At 41.1% G+C, this 17,022-nt stretch overlaps 1 protein-coding gene across 11 annotated transcripts in view; it reads right to left on the bottom strand.

Moving 5' to 3' along the window:
* Nucleotides 1-1,021: 1,021 nt before the first annotated feature.
* map4k3 (mitogen-activated protein kinase kinase kinase kinase 3) overlaps nucleotides 1,022-17,022 on the bottom strand; it is a 55,081-nt gene continuing 39,080 nt past the window's right edge. For 4 of the 11 annotated variants that reach the window (XM_023962944.1, XM_023962947.1, XM_023962949.1 and 1 more), the window contains 18 exons: nucleotides 14,742-14,813; nucleotides 12,119-12,170; nucleotides 11,682-12,042; nucleotides 10,303-10,409; nucleotides 9,953-9,994; nucleotides 9,127-9,211; nucleotides 8,971-9,050; nucleotides 8,817-8,877; nucleotides 7,762-7,879; nucleotides 7,576-7,634; nucleotides 6,921-7,024; nucleotides 6,450-6,621; nucleotides 6,295-6,363; nucleotides 6,101-6,193; nucleotides 5,934-6,004; nucleotides 5,281-5,336; nucleotides 5,078-5,131; nucleotides 1,022-4,165 (listed from right to left, as the gene is read on the bottom strand). In XM_023962944.1, the coding sequence (XP_023818712.1) occupies nucleotides 4,078-4,165; nucleotides 5,078-5,131; nucleotides 5,281-5,336; nucleotides 5,934-6,004; nucleotides 6,101-6,193; nucleotides 6,295-6,363; nucleotides 6,450-6,621; nucleotides 6,921-7,024; nucleotides 7,576-7,634; nucleotides 7,762-7,879; nucleotides 8,817-8,877; nucleotides 8,971-9,050; nucleotides 9,127-9,211; nucleotides 9,953-9,994; nucleotides 10,303-10,409; nucleotides 11,682-12,042; nucleotides 12,119-12,170; nucleotides 14,742-14,813 (1,744 nt within the window). In that variant the 3' untranslated portion in view covers nucleotides 1,022-4,077. The remainder of the gene's footprint in view (nucleotides 4,166-5,077; nucleotides 5,132-5,280; nucleotides 5,337-5,933; nucleotides 6,005-6,100; nucleotides 6,194-6,294; nucleotides 6,364-6,449; nucleotides 6,622-6,920; nucleotides 7,025-7,575; nucleotides 7,635-7,761; nucleotides 7,880-8,816; nucleotides 8,878-8,970; nucleotides 9,051-9,126; nucleotides 9,212-9,952; nucleotides 9,995-10,302; nucleotides 10,410-11,681; nucleotides 12,043-12,118; nucleotides 12,171-14,741; nucleotides 14,814-17,022) is intronic. The other 7 variants (XM_023962953.1, XM_023962954.1, XM_023962948.1 and 4 more) reach the window with 5 other exon arrangements.

Raw genomic sequence — 17,022 nt, 5'->3', positions numbered from 1 at the left:
ATCAAACAATAAGATTTCCGGGATTCTTTCATTTTACATTCTGCCTCTCACAGTTCATGAGTTCATGATGAATATTACAGACCAATCCATGTCTTTATGGGGGGGCAACCTGCAGAATTACTAACTTTTTTCTTTTTTGAAAAAGTTTTTTTTAGCTTGTCGATATTCTCTTACAAACGGTTTCAAAATTGATAATGTCTGAAAAAAAATCCACATTTCTCATAAATGTGTCTCTAAAAACTGATCTGGGAAAAAACAAGTCACAAGATGCTACAACAAACCTTGCTAAAGCATGCTGGCAGCAGCTGTAACTCTCAGAAAAACATCCATCTCTGACATGACAGACTTTGACATATTTTATTCCCAATTATGACAGCTAAGATCATAAAACGTATTTCTTTGATGTTTAAAGGTCGAATATTTAAAATGTGTTTGTGCTATCTTAGATGACCCCACCCTTACATTGACGTGTTCTCCCTACCATGACAAAGGTGGAAAGATTTCATGTAATCCATGGACACCAGTGAAGAACACAAATCATTGAAGAAAAAAGGTTCACAGTACTGTCTAGTGGGTCTAGATGACCCAACTCCCAATGTTAAAGTAACTAGGATAGCACAAGGGAAAATACGTCAATAAAGCCCTTTGAAAATAAATGTTATGTTGATGTAGCCAAAAAATGATCTCAAAGGCCATAAGGTGAATTTATTTTCAGTGAAATGGCATGTCTGGGCTTTCATAGTAACAAAAAAATTCTAATTTCAATTCTAAAAGGTTCATATTTCAGAAACTGTTGACACATTTTGAAATAAAAAAACTAATAAACTGTAAGAACTGATGTTAAATTGCTCTGTTCAAGTTAAAGAAAAATTTAAACCAGAAGCATAAAGGAGTCGATTGAAACAGTTGAAGTTCTGCAGAAGATTCAGGCTTCATCAAACTCTTTATTTAAATACTTAAAAAACATGAATTGAGTGAAAATAAAATAAAAATCAGAATTAAATGAGCACAAGACCAATTCTTTAGCTCCTTCCTTTTAATGTGTTAACCTGGCATTTCATAAATCTGTTACACTTCTGCAACAAAATATAGGCAATTATACAGTATGTAAAACAAACCCATTTTATTTTACAATATTTACATGCCATAACACATATTGCATCGGGAAAAATAAAACACAAAAGGCAAAAGAATGAAGACAACTGAGGCTCTGAGGACGAAACACAGTGAAAACAAGGTTTGAAACTACATTATTGACAATTTTTTGTTGTTGATATTATGGAGGCATTTTGGTCTTGATCTTTGCCAAAAAAGTGATTCTGAATTAAGGGATCAATCAGATTGATTTAAGAAATGATGCATATTCTTTTAGATGTATCTCAGCAGTTGGAAAGTATTACTCATTTCATTAAACATTTCTGATGGTTTTTTTTGCTACTTTGAACGGTGAACTGAAGACATTTTTCATATTTTATTGAACACATTTTACTTTGATGTGTGATCAGTGAAACATCTTCAACTTCTGAAGTTTTTTTTGTTTGTCTTCAAAGTCTAAAACCTTCCAAAATTTGGAACAAACAGATCATTTGTTGGGCGGTGGACAGGAAGTGATCAGGTCAATGAAAGACTGGGTCACATGTTGCAGGAGAGACAACAGTCCAAACAAAAACAAGTCAGCCGTCCTCCCGTCTGTGAGGAACGCTGTCGGGATTCTCCCACAGTTTTCCCTTCTTTCAAAGCCAAAAAAACCCTCAAAATGGACCGACAGCTTTAGCTTCCATGTGGACAGTCATGAAGTTAGCTCATCACAGCCAAAGACCGCGCTGGCTTCCTGCTGCAGACGGAAAATGTACAAGCGTTCACTTGAATTTATTTATTTTTTTTTTAACAAAAGCCACTGCAGTGAAGGCTGAAGTCCAAACACGCCACAGTTAAAAAGAAAAGGTGGTTAAAATGCTGCGGTTTACACAGAAACTCAGGAGGCTGCTGCCGTTTTCTGCTGACGTCCACAATGATGTTTTTGGAAAGATCTTTGTTCACACCACACAAGAAAACCCCTCAGGCACTTTCAGAGTAAAAGCACACACAGGAGGACCACTAAAACTCAGTATAGTATATAGCCTTCATGTGTGATTCTTCCATCCATAACAGAGTTTCCCGTTTTCTAAATGATTATTTTTTAAGGAGTCGTTTAAAAAAATAATAATTTTAGAGTTGACATATACTAAAAACCTGAAATTTTTGCTTTTAACAAATCAAAACACTTGTGGGTGTGGCTTCAGAACAACTTAGAAAAAGATTCACAAAAAAACTATTTTCTACAGCACAGATTTTTTCAAAATAAGGAACAAGTCATTAACAATGCTTTAAAGGGGGAGTGATGGTTCATCTGTGATGATTTTTTATGCATCAGATTTATTTTAGAACATTTAATAAAGTCAACCCTAAACTTGTAGCTCTTTCAATGTGGACAAAAGGCTTAAACACAATAAAATGTTGACATTTGAATCTGAAATGCATCAGTTTGGGCAGAAAGTGAGTGAGACCATCAATAAAATAAAGGTAAATTTAGGATTTTCTTTACGGTGTAAATGTAATTTCTTACATCCTAGCTGTGTTTTCTATTATTTAAAAAAGGAAAATATTTATTTCTTATTTAAAACAATGAAAGAAATGACACAAAACGTAAAAAAAGGTAACAGATTTATAAATGCCTAAAAGAGGCTGTTTTCTAAAAAACAATGTATTGTAGTGTGGATTAACTTTTGTGATGAAATGAATAAAAACTCAACAATAATATGTTTAATGTAAAAAAACAAATGTCACAGCTCAGATTTGAAAAATACGTTTGAATTTACACACGTATTTATAAAAAAATATATTTGTATTTTATGTGTATGACCATTTGAATCAGTATGTTTATGTTATGTTATAATCGAAACCTAAAATTAACACATGTAGGAAAATCTCAATGTTCCTTTCAGAGTAAAACTGCTCCAGTGTTGACAAAGTTTTGTCAAATTTAGGAAACAGGTTTAAGGTGACACTGACTTTTGATTGGACTCTAATGATACAGATTTTTTTTTTTTTCTTTTTAGCTCCAAACAGAAACACTCTTTTTTATTTTTTAACGTAAAGCGCGGGCGAGCCTCAAGAAGCCTTTCTGTGTAAACGCAGCCTTTTCTTTTCCCTGCTGGCGCCTCGCCAAAGCCTCTTCATCCAGAAACGCACACGGCGCTCCGTGTCCACGCGCTCACACAAGGTCATATGTTTTAATGACATCACATTTGTTCATGAAATACATTCTGTGCAAAATTTCAACACCAGTGGTTTAATGCGAAATAAAAAAAAATGAAGCCTTTAGGAAGAAAAATGACTGATGATTAAAACAGTATTTAAAAAAAGAAGGAAAAGAAAAGAGTTTTAAAGGGACAGAGCTCTGCTGCCCCGACAACGGTCGCTATGGTGCAAACGAGCAGGAAGTGATGAAAGCGAGCAGCGGGGTTCCACATGGCCAAACCCGCTGGTCTCCACGCCGTCGACACAGACTCTTAGTGTTCATCCAAAAATACTACATTATTAATATTACATTTATTTACAACAATTAAATAGAGGTTGGTTAAGCACTTGTGTGGTGATGGGTACTGGAGTAGTGAAGGGGGGGGGTGAAGCGCTTTTTCTGTTTCTTCTAAAAAATAATAACCAGGAACTAAAGGAGGAACGCCGTTCTGGTTGTTGGTTTACGTCATGCCACAATAAATAAAGGGACCGCTAAAAAAATAATAAACAATGGAAAGAGGAAGGGGGGGGGGTGTCTGCTGTGAGGCTTTAGCACAGTTTCAGCTCAGAGCAGATTTAGTGTTGACGAGATCTCCGGTTTTTTCCCCATAATGCAGTCTGTCGACAAAGGCGGCCTTTGCCGGATGAGAACCGTCTCCACTTTCACGTGAGCCGAGCTGGAGATGGAAACATGCGGACGGTTCACCTCCCGGTCAGAGCGGGTGGAGGCGGTCTGAGTGTGTGTGGGAGGGGTACCGGCTGCTCCCCTTGCGAGGCGTTCAGGGAGCGCGGGGAGTCTCAGTAGCTGTTTTCGTGGCCGGCCAGGATGTAGAGGTTGCTGTGGGCTGTGGGGTTGTCTGTGGGTCGACTCTCCAGCACCACCACCCTGCAGGCAAAAAGAGCACACACACACACACACACACACAACACACACGTAGACGGAGTTCAGTTCAATAATCCAAAAACCAGCCGGATTTGAAGACTTTTCTGGCACAAAGAGGTGCGCTGTCTGTAGAAACACACTCGGCCAATCATCAGCCACAGAGGATTTGGTCCCACCTGTGAACCCGTTATTAGAAAACACCAACGAGGGAGGGAAACTCTGTTAAACCTGCAGAGAAGCTGTAAAATCCCCAAAGGTCCACAATTCCTCTGATTAAGGATTACAGGACTGAAACTGCCCAAATCCCCCAGAAACCTTTCAAACTAAAAAAACTACTGCCTCTGTGAAGGTGTTGGCTCCAGCAGCAGCAGCTGATCCATGTGTTTAGCTGGTTTCAGGCCACATTTTCACTTGGTCACATTTTTCTCTTTTTGGATTTATTCTTTTTTTTTACAATTTTCTTTGATATTTTAAATTTTTTTTCTACAAACTACACTGTTTAGTTTCCTTTACGTTTTTATAAAAGCAGTCAATCAACTAAACACAAGAAGCTTTCAATAGCAGTGGGACGTCTTACTCATCACTTTTTGTGGCAAAATATTTCATTACTAGTTTTTGTGTTCAGATTTCGGCAGTTTCAGTCGTCCATAATTAAAAAGGCAGCCGTCACCAGGATCAGCTGTCTGAGGCAAACGTCATTTATTTCATGAAGGAGGTGAATCAGCGTTTAAGTTGACAAGACAATCACACAGACGTGTCAAATGTCAAACATAAAAGAAATAAGTGATCTGGGCTGTATTCACTCAGAGGAAAACAGATTTTAATGAGTTACAATCCGGAACAAAGAAGATCAAGAGTCCCGACAGTGAGAGGCGGAGCTTAAGCCCGTTTGAGGGGGGAGAGCAGAAAGTGTACCTGCGGTGAGTGACGCCTTTCTCCTCAGTGTCTGGATCTCTACCGTCAGCTCGTCTTCAGTGAGAAGACATCAGACAGGGCGTTAACACTGTGTGTGTGTGTGTACCTGTGTACATGTAAGTGTGTGTGGGTGTGTGTGGGTGTGTGTGTTAATGTGGGTATGTGCATTTGTGTGTGTGCATGCGGGTGTGTGTGTCTCTCACCTGTCTGATCCCAGTAGTCTGAAGATGCGGGTACTGTCAGAGATCTCCTGAGTGATCTGCAGACAACGACAAAAACACAAAGTCAAATTCTGGAGCATTTTTTTCCTTCAAGATGCTTTGGATCAAGTAGCATTTAAAGAAAAACCCTTTGAAACATTTAAACAGTGCCAGTATGTGCTTTAGCTGTGCAACCAGCCCCTACAGGTCAATTAAGGTCATTGTGGGACCCCGACCTTACATTTATTCAAATCTGGTGTTTCTTAATCTGCGATGCGAGTGTCATATTTGTGTACGCCGCCTTTCTTTTGACACAAAGCAATTTCACCGCCTGACGCGTGTCCAAAACTATGTTCAGAAACATGACACTCTGTGGGAGGAGCTTTTTACAGCAATGCATCATTTCCTGCAGGAAATTTCTTCATATAAGAAAAAGGTGCCCAGCAGAGGGCAGTATGAGCCTTTGCCCAGAGCCAATCCCACAGCAGGAAGATGGTTTAGGGTCAGTCTAAATTTGGTTCATGGACGGAAACAAAGTATTTCTGCAGAAAAAAGCCTCATAAAACAGTTTATTCTGAAGGTTTCCTACAGAGTTTAAGCATCACTTTTGTAGACAAGGTAAAAAACAAAACAGGCACAAGCTGACGTCCGCTAACCTCATTGGTCTTGAAGCTCCGCCCCTGCATGCCGTGTCTCCAGAAGGCCAGGACACTGTCTTGCAGGCAAACTGCAAATAATGGTAAAAAAAGTCAAATCTTTTAGTTAAAGATTCAATTCTTGATTGCAGGAAACTGCCTGGTCAATAACGTTGTTTTCAATTCACCTATGGATTCAATCTGGAAGTTAAAGGTGAGCTCAGCTGATAACTTCCGGCTGGATTTCAACCGGCCCTGAAGGTTCACTATCTTTATACATCCTGTGTGATGAGAGGAGAAAGGAGAAGCTTCAGCAAATGAGGAACACAAATTCTATAGTTTGTCATCAAATGAAGCAAAGCTAGTAAACAAGGAGACTGACTGTCCAGGCAGACCAGGATGGTGTCTCTCTCCAGCTGCGTGACGTGGATCACACAGGTCTGCAGCGTATCTGCATACAGGAAGTCCAAAACTGTTACCGGGACCTCTGGACGTCACATTTTTGGCACAAAAACCAGCTTCGGGGGGGTTTCTCACCTGATTCTGGGAACCAGGAGGAGGTAGCGTTTGGGTTTACGGTGCCAAACCGGACCACCTGATTCAGCTCGTTTCCTTTGCTGACCGCCACGCAGATCAGGGGGTAGGTCTGCTCCGGGACCACCAGCATCTCAAAAATCTCCAGGGGACACGGCAGCGGGAAGTCCATGGTCTGCAGGGTCATAGTTATCAACGCCAGCTCAAACAATTAATAATAATAATAATTGATACTTTATTTATCCCACAATGGGGAAATTCTTCTCTGCATTTTGGCCCCTCCCCTGGGGGGAGCGGTGGGCTACAGGCTGGCCATGCTCGGGGGGGCGACAGCTGGCTGGGGAGAGCGGGGATCGATCCGCCAACCCTTCGGTTGTTGGACGACCTGCTCTACCGCCTGAACTAGACTGCCGCCCAGTTTAATGGGGTTAAAATCCCTTAAAAGGAAGCAACACAAGAAGAATTTGGACCAACCTTAATGAGCATGAACCTCTGCATAGACTCCACCCACTCCAACAGCATGACGCTGGACTGGAAGGCTCCGCACAGGTATTTATGGCCCGTGTACGGGTTACGCACTGCAGGGGAAGCCACAAAGAAGAGCGTTACCCGAGCAACACTGACCAGGCAGCACCCGCCAACAAAGAGGCTTCTCTGAGATTTAGGGGTGAAAAACATTCAAGGAGTCCCTCCAGGCTCCTGGACGACTTTTTGTGGCTGCAGCAAAGTTGATTACACCTTCAATCGGCTTTACGGGAAGAATTTATTTCTCTACGCATTTTAGATATTTAAAGTTCCCATCCAATCATCTTTTGTGAAAGCATCCCAGTGGTCTTTTCATTATTATTATTTTAAAAAATTGTCATTTTCTAGGACATAGTTTCTGCCCCTTCCCGTAGCTGAGATCAATGCAGGGAGCCTGTGGCCCACCTTGTTTATTTTTATCAGAGACAGTCTTAAAGAAAAGCATTAAATGAAACCCATTCTATGAATGAATAGCAATACAAAAAATATCCAAAAATTCCAAAATAGATATCTTTGTTTTAACATGTTTCTGGTTTAAATTGATGGTTTGATTTCCTACTAAGCCTGCAAGGCTGTAAAATTAAAATTATAACCAAAAACGTACCGACGCAGCACTTCTGGCATCCTTTAGTGTCTGGAATTTTATTAGACACAGCAAACTTCCTGCAATCAGCAGAAAAAAAAAGAAAAAAATCAGTAATAAACCTCGGAGAAGTCGAGAAGAAAGAGGGAAGGTTGGTCAATAAGTTCCAGCTGTGACCTCCAGTTTGACCTCCTGCTGCTGCCTTACCTTGGAATGATCTTATCGGGCAGTTTGTGTGTGGGAATGGCGACGGGTAACTTCTGTAACTGCCGAGCCTGTTCGAAGAGGCCGCTCAGGTTATGGGAGTACAGCTGGGAGGCTTTTCCTGCGGCCAGATGACATCAGGTCAATCAAACAGACAAAAAATCTTTCATTCTGTGATTCACAATCCTGACAGCTGACACGCCTGCAGGTGTTCAGGTTGGTTTAGTATGCACTGTGGGAGTGGACAGAGGATAAACCATTGACTGTATATGAGAGCTGGACTGAGTGACCCTGCCTCCCTGCGTTCCAAACAGGAAGTACCCGCTGGCTCCAAGTAGCCAAAATCTCATAGACTTCTATAGAGAAATGAACAGCTATTAGTCATTCTATTTGTCAGAATAACCGTTCTGGCTCCGATACCTTTTTTAAGATGTTCCTGGTAATCCAGGTTTTTTTATATTCCATTTTTCATCTTGCAGTTATTTAAGGTACGAACTGACCAATTCGACGCCTCAATTAAAGCATGTGGTCATCGAAGGTTCTGAATGTTTGGCAGATTCTCCCCAGCCCGCTTTAAACTCTTCCCACTCCTTTTCAAGCATTAAATCAAGCTCTACTTGACTTTAGTTAATTATCACTGTTTTTAATTAAGAATATGTGATTTAAGTGTCTGTTTTTGGTTTTATTTTCTGTTTTTTTAATCTATGCATTTTATCATTTCCCTTATGAGTTTGATAAATCTGAGAATTTTTTTTATTGCTTTGACTACAATGCTTGAAATAAATCAATAAATCAAATCAAATCAAAGTGAAAGGGGTGTGGCCTTCCAACAAGCTCACTCCTGATTGACAAGAGCAGTTGCCATAGAAATGTTGACTCAGACCGACTTGGACCAATCCCTCCTAACTGACGTCATCTGGCTCCAACATGGCGGTGCCCGCATTGTACAAAAATGGCGACTGAATTGACTTCAGCCATTTTTTATGGATGACATCACGCTCACTAAAGTCCAGTTCTCTGATGCCGTCAATGGGATGAACAGAAGGCTTGTCACTCACCGGATATGGAAAGCAGACAGTTGTTCATGACGTACAGCCACGTGCACCGGCGGGGGAACAGCTGCAAGCAGACATGCACAGTCTGAGCCCGCTTGCAAACAACACGAGCGCCACCGCAGCGCTAACTTAGCAGAGCCAAACGCTGCAGCCTCACCTGCTCCATGGTCGTCTCGTGTAACTCATTTAGGTTCAGCGTGTAGATTCCTTCTTCAGCTCCAAAGATCAGATACTGATCTGAAACACACACAGCAGATGTTTGTGTCCCTGCCAGCTCACACTCAGTTGCCCCCCCCCCACTCCTGATGCCCACCTCTGGTGTCAGGGTTGATCCAGGAGGTGGCGCAGTGGATCTTCAGAGGACAGCCGTTAAACACCTTGGAGAAACATGCACCCATCTGTAGAGGAACAACAAGAAAACCCTCAGTCTGCTGAAGATTATTCAGTCTGATCATCTTTTTATTCATTTTCAAAGTGTTCCCAGTGGTCTTTTGATGGCAATTATGCCGTTTTTAGTCAAAATTTAAAAACCTATGTCGTTTTTCCAGGACATAGATTCTTAATAGTTCTATAGATATTCACCTCTGAGTTGCAGGCGAGACAACTGGCAGCTTCTCCCCGTTTCTTAAAGCTCATTGTTTCCATGCTCTCCCACTCTCTTACAGCCCCTCACAACCCTAACCAAACATTACCAATGCAGCAAAAATTATTATTATTTTGGTTATCCAGCCGTAGCGTTTAGAGCCGGATTGCAGCTCAGACGAGGAAAACAAAGACGTACATGCAGATGAATCAGACTGGAGCGGAGCAGGAAGCTTGTGGCTCGCCCAACTTATTTTCTGTGCAACAATTATGCTCTTTTTAAACAGCATTTATTCATCTGTACCTGATTCCCAATGATTTAAATCAAGAAATACTCAGGAATGGAATTTATAGCCTAATTTTCTTAATTTATGTCCTCCACTGTGAGGAAAATAGTTCAGGAACATGTTAAAAACACCAAAACATGATTTTCATTGAAGTGAGAAGCGCCTCTTCATTTAATGAGAACAAAAATCCGAGCAAAATTCTCCTAAATCGAAGTGACTTTGAAAACTCAACTAAACAGATCTTCAGAACAAACGCAGAGGAATACTTACATGAACTTTTGGTGTTGGGGGGAGACCGTTACTGACGGGCTTCTATGGCAAAGAAGACGCACACATTAAAAACTCTGATACTGTGTCAGATAAGACAACAAAAGCAATATTTGATATATTTTAATATAACTTTTTTCCTTCCTCCTTGTCTCTTGACTGCTGCCTTTAGGAATTGCCACAGTCAATCATACTTTTTTTTTAAACTTTTTTATCGATAAAATTGATATTTACATAAATCTATAGAGTATGTGGAGAATCATAACTTAACCCTTTATTTGCATATTTACATTTATTTAAAGATAATCTGAAGGAAAATGGATCAGAATGTAAAATCTAAAGCTCAGCCTCACCGCAACATCCTTCTTGTCTTTCCGCACAGGGACACTAGGGGGCATTGTGGACTGCTTCTCCACTGCCCCCTCCCTGTCGCCGTTGTGAGGGGCGTTCAGGCCGTTACCTGAAATCACACAAGCCGCAGCTTTTGAACAACCGGCTCGGCCGACTGTGAGCTCACCAACACCACTGATAAAGCAACTCTGGACAAAAGCAGGAGGCAGGTGGAAAACTGGCGGGAGCGGAGCGGGAAGGAGGGGGGAGGAGGGAAGCGGCAGATTGAGGAATTTTTCTTTTTTTGCCTCACTGATGCTTTTATTCAAGTTTTGACATTTCCCCATCACTGTCCTGCACATTTCAGAGTGTTTTTAGTGTCTTGAACCCTAAAACATTGGACATGTCGCCACTGACACCTAAATAACACACGATCTTCAGCGTACCCCAGTTACGGTACGTTGAAGATCGTACCCCAGCAGATCGTAAGGGGAATCAGCAGACTTTTGTTTCAACTTTGCACCAATATGCAACAACTTAGGAACGTAAAGCGTCGGCACAAAGCCGCTTTTTTTCCCCAGAGACCGTATCTGCCAGAATGGTGTTAATTGCATAAGCAGTCGAAGAGTTCCAGTAGTAGAACGTGAACACTGAAGCTAAAGTTAAAGGGTTAAAATCTTCCAATGAGGATTTATATAATTGTTTGTAATCTCAGTCTTTTGGATTAGAGCCATTCTGGGAAAGACTAAAGAAGTGAATTCATGGATTTCATAAATAAATGTCATCTCACTTGAATCTAAAATAAACTACATCTTTATATGTTAAATAAGGTTAAAGGATATTTGAGCCGTCATCTAAAGACTGATCTACTGGTACAGAACCACTGAAATCCTCATGTTGGTATATTCCTGAGTTTTAGTCTCGATTCGTTTTTAATATGCTGGGATGCTGTCAGTGATGAAACACGGCTGGTGTGTTCCAGGTCGCGGATCCATGTGAAGCCAAGCTCCTGATCGTTGATTTCAGGTCATCCAGACAAATCAACTGCAACTCCTGCAGCGGCAACTCCTGCAGCGCCGCCTGCTGCATGGGCGCCTTCTGCAGCGTCTTCTCCTGAGGTTGGAAACTGACACGTATCAGGAAGCTGAGATCTAATGCTCAGTTTTCTGATCTTTCGTCTTCCAGTGACAAAGTGTGGGGGGTGTGTCTTAATTGATTTGATTAATAACCAATCAGCCGGAGCAGATGAACAGGAGCAACTCAAACAAAACAGAAGCACTTTTGTTAATGGACTCATGAGGAGGTGATTAGACTGACTGATGGAGACCAGACAACTGAGAGGCGGGGGGGAGGACACAGAGGGTCTGCAGACACTATCCGGCTACCAATCAGCTGCTCTTACTCTCTTCCTCCTCCTGCTCCTCTTTCACCTCCTTCAGCACCTCCCACGCCTCCTCCAGCTCCTCCTCTGTGTGAGGCGCATGGAGCCACTCCCAGAAATGTCTAAAGCTCCCATCATCGTCTGGGGTAGGCTTCTCCACGTCTTTGTGCTTTGGGCTGTTGTTACCTAGGCTACTGCGGCGATGGGGTGGCAGCTTTGGGGGTGGAGGCCTGGGGGGGACGTTGGAGGCCGCCTTGGCGGGGCTCGGTGACTCTGGGGCGGGGCAGCGCTTGATGGTGCCTCCTCCACTGTCGTCCTCGCTGTGGGAGTGGCTATCTTCTAGTTTGTGTTGAGGGTGCGGGGACGAGGAGACAGGCTTGGGCTGTAAAATAACCAGAATTTAGTCGTTTTGTTAAAATAAAAATAAATAATTTCCATCATGTGACAAACACTGGTACCTTAGGAGGAAGTGGGGGCGGGACCTTGGGCCTGATGATAGTGCTGGATTTACTGTAGATTAAAAAACAAATTAGGATTGCAATAACGTTTTTGTATTTTGAGAGGTTATGTGAGAATGTTTTTAAATCCAAGTATTTATGCTAATGATAAAAGAATTCCAACAACACAGTACGAGGGAAAGGTATTTCCCTGTACCCGTCGACACCTAAAACGCTGAAGGGGAAAGCAGTTAGCGCGACTTATGGCTCTGTGTTGGAAGATTCTCCCAACAGATCCAATTGTTTAGAGTCTGTAATAACACAATTGACCACTAGATGGTTCCTTTTTTTGTTCTTTGGGGTTTTTTATTTTAATGTTACGACACTGTATGCTCAGTACAACAAACAGGTCTCTATGTAATATTTTGGTAAACTGTACATGTTTAACCCTGTAAAGCCCATTTCATCAAATAATTGACAAAATACTATGTTTGGGGGCATTAAGATATTTTTTAAGCCCTTTGATGAAATTTACAAAGAAAACTTGCAATACCGTAAACATTTTATACAAGATTTAAAAAGTACCAATTATTATCCATTGGTTGATTTGGTAAGTTTTCGCTCACAATAATGTTAGGGTTTAGGAAAAAAGCACCTTATTTATCCATTGTCTCAAATTTGATCCACATTTTGAACATAATGAAACTGTGTTATAAAGAATTCAAACGTTGCTTTCGCTCAACACAGCAAGTAGTCGTTTAAAAACTGTGGATGAGTCATTCTCACCATAATGTTTAGAAAAATCAGGAATACTTTTCCCGCCAAAAGCAGTTTTGAGATTTCACGGAGGCAGCCATTTTGAAAAGACCAGGAAAAGCCCTTCTACTGCCCCTAGTGGAAGGAGGATGAACTTTCTTTGCATTTATCAAATATGATACCAGTGGCTATTTAGGGTTAAAACAGAATTAAATAATTTGATCTTTTTAAACAGATCTAGAGAAAAATATTCGTGAATTTGATTATACAAAGACTACTGTAGAATAAAGGTCATTTCTTTGTTTATTTTTGCCTTGAAATGACCGTACATGTGAATCGGTGCTTAACAAATAAACCAAACGAAGTTATTGTTCGTTAATGTCGTTTTGTTTTGTTATGATACACAGATGATTATGAACACATTCTTGTGTTGTTTTTTTTGAGAAACTATGTTGACATTCAGGTGCAGAGCCATAAAGTCGGCCAGAAAGTCTGATCTCACTGGGCTGTGGCAGCTTGCAGAACCTCCAAAATCCGCAACTAAATAGAAGTATATGTTTTAATGCTGGTTGAATGTTTGAGTTTGACACAGATTATTTGGTTATCCTACTATTTTTTATATTAAAAAAATTGATGTAAAAATGAGAGATTTTGAACAGATGTTTTGGAAAGTGTGTCTCAGATGTTGCTTACTGCTGCAGCCCAGCCAGATATTTCTGAGAAAGTGCTAAAGCTCGCATTGTGAGCTTTTTCAGCCGCAGTTCTACATTCTCTCATCATAAATGACTGACACAGCTTTCATAATAAACTCCACATCTCTCTGGAGAACCAGGCTGCAGTTTCAGAATGGAAAAAAAGTGATGTGATGGTGAATGACGGGGGACGTGAACTGGAGAGAAGGGAGCGTCTGTGAAGACAAATGGGTGATGTTACAGGCAGAAAAACATGCAGTGACCCCCCCTAACTTCCATACAAAAGTAAAAATGTACAAAGAGACTGAAAAAACATCACATTTTGGGTTATCAGGTCAATGTTCAAACAGGTGACTTAAATGGTTTTCACATGTTAATGTGTTAGCTTAAGGCTAGCTTTAGCAGGTTTTTTTTTAACTGTTTGAAAGAGTTTGAAATTGCATCTTTAATTAGAAACAGCAGTCTGGTTTATTTATTTTATGATTTCACCAACAGTTTTTTTTAATTTACTTTGGTATTTGAACTCAGTTTTTAATCAGTGTCTTATATATTTATGTATCATGCAGCATTATATGTTTTTTCACTTACAAAGAAAAGGAAATTTGACTCATATCTCTAAATTTGACCACCCTTTTTAACAGTTTTACTTAGATTGCAGGTATTTTTATTTTAACACTGATAAATTTTTGTTTTTTAACAACTTTGAAAGAAAAAACATATTTCACAGCAAAAAAAAACTATAAATTGTGTAGCATTTGTAATACAGTGGCTCCTTTTATTTGTTTGCATGTCCGTGTTGCTCTTCAGATATTTGGCTGTGATGTGAGCTGGTGGAGGTGGAGTAGGGGGGTGGAGCCTGCATGCTTTCCCTGCAAAGCAGCGGAGGAAACGAGCAGCACGAGCACAAACACAAACCAGCAGCGGGGAGGAACTCAGGAAGAGAACTCGCTTTCTGACCTTTCCACACAGCAGACATGTTTTCTACATGAAACACGGGAGCAGCATGAAAACACACAAACATGGGTGGCTTATGCGGCGTGATGGCAGCGTGTGCTGCGTGATGGCGGCGTGATGGCAGCGTGTGGTGCACTGAGATGAAACCGTGACAAAAAGACAGGGAGAGCCTTCGTCCTCCTCGTCCTCCCGTCTACGGGCACGAGGAGGACGAAGCCTCTGGAGTCTGAGAGGGAACTTACTGAGTGTGAGTTTCATCATCATCATCTGCACCATCATCATCCTCATCATCCCCTAAGTGTGCCACATGGCCCCTGGGAGAGGAGGTGAAGACATGAGGGGGAGCAAGAGAGGAGGGGAGAAGGTTGATTTGGTTCAAGAAGGAGAAGAGGTTTGGGAGGAGAGGAGCAAGCAAAGAAGAGAGATGACAGGAAGAGATAGAAGGGAAGGGAGAGCTGAGTGAGGTCAACAACTACCTCCAATGCCTAATCCAACAGATTTGAGAGAACTGATCCACTTCCACAGAAGAAGAAAAAATAAAAACACTTTTAAATGAAAAAAAAACCTGAAATATTTCCCACATTTCAAGAATTTGTTGCATCAAACCAAAAAATGTACGGAGGAGGAAAAAAAACTCCTGATGCTACGTTCACACGGGGTTCGGCAGTTTTAGTGACTAATTCCAATGAATTCCATGTAAAACATAAGAGCACAAATTGGGCTTCTGTGTTCAAAACTTTTGCGTTCACTCATCCTGCAAGTTTTTAAGTCCATTTTCTGGCCCTATGTACAAAATGTGCGGTCGATGAAAGTGAAACCAGTTGGACTTTGACCAATCAGGGACTGGATTTGGTAGAGAAGCATGAAAGGCGTCCCTCTTAATTCACAAAATTCCAAACTGCTTGAAAATTGATCATAACTGTGGTTCGTGCTCGGACTGACACCGAGTTATTTCACACCACGCCTTTTTCAACTGTGAGTACATACAGTGGGGCAAAAAAATATTTAGTCAGTCACCAATTGTGCAAGTTCTGCCACTCTAAAAGATGAGAGAGGCCTGTAATTTCTATCATAGGTAAACCACAACTATGACAGAAAAAATGAGGGGGAAAAAATCCAGAAAATCACATCGTCTGATTTTTAAAGATTTGTAAATTATGGTGGATAATAAGTATTTAGTCACCTATAAAAACAAGCAAGGTTTCTGGCTCTCACAGACCTGTAACGTCTTCTGTAAGAGGATCCTCTGTCCTCCACTTGTTACCTGTATTAATGGCTCCTGTTTGAACTGGTTATCTATAAAAAAGACACCTGTTCACAACCTCAAACAGTCACACTCCAAACTCCACTATGGCAGAGTCCTAAGAGCTGTCTAAGGACACCAGAGACCAAATTGTTGACTTGCACCAGGCTGGGAAGACTGAATCTGCAATAGGTTAGCAGCTCAGTGTGTAGAAATCAACTGTGGGAGCAATTATTAGGAAATAGAAGACATACAAGACCACTGATAATCTCCCTCCATTTGGGGTTCGATCACAAAAATGGTGAGCCAAAATCCCAGAACCACGGGGGATCTAGTGACTGACTTGCAGAGAGCTGGGAAGAAAACATGAATATTTCAAGCATCAGTAGCTCCAACTGGTACTTGGTAAGGGGATATTTAAGAATGTCCGTCATTATTTCTTCGCGGCAGTGTAGACGCTACTTGCCGTCTATCTTCTTCGCTGGTATGTGTGCTCAGCAAGGCAGTTTTGTGTTTGAGCGCCCCCAAGTTGTGTTTTACTGTAACTTCAGAAGCTCCAGACACGTGTGCAAAAGCGCCATTCTCATTGGTCGAATAGATTTCAACGCGACGCGTCGAAAAAAAAAAACGAACCCGAGGCGTTTTGTTTTTTTTTGACGCTTTGGCGAGTGGCGTTTTTTCGCGTCGGTGTGCACACTCACATTGGTGCCCTTTGTTTAGTCACGAGGCGTTAAACGTCGGCGAAAATCGCCGGCGAAATTCGTCCTGGTGTGAACAGGCCTTTAGGAAAAACAAAATGCATCTGTCCAGCTCTTTAACGTTAGTCCAAGTCTGCCCTCAAACCTGGAATTTTGTTAAAAACATTCAGATCAAACTGAGATTTATGTAGGTGAAAAAGCTTCTACGGTACATGGAAACAGTTTGAGCTGGATAAAATCAGGCTTTTCAAGGATAAAACAGTCCATTGGGTTAATGTCTGTGAGAGAATCAGAGAGGAAATATCCTATGATATGATCACTTATATGATAGGATATGAAAGTCTGAGTCACTGCCCATTTCTTTTAGGATCCAAACTCTCAGGTAATCTTCCAAAAGAGTCTTAAGTCAGGAATTTTTTGAACTTCTTTTAACCTTTTAAAAATCTTTTATCTGAGAATTGATCATGATTGGATGGAAAAATTGTTTTAAAGTCCTTCAGAAAACCTGGAGAATTTCTGACAGAGATCTTTCTAAAAGCTTGCAAGAACGTCTGGATCATTAAAAAATAAAAAAAAAGTAAA

Source organism: Oryzias latipes, chromosome 15 (genome assembly GCF_002234675.1).
Source record: "Oryzias latipes chromosome 15, ASM223467v1".
NCBI lineage: Eukaryota > Metazoa > Chordata > Actinopteri > Beloniformes > Adrianichthyidae > Oryzias > Oryzias latipes.
This window is presented reverse-complemented; position numbering and strand designations above follow the sequence as displayed.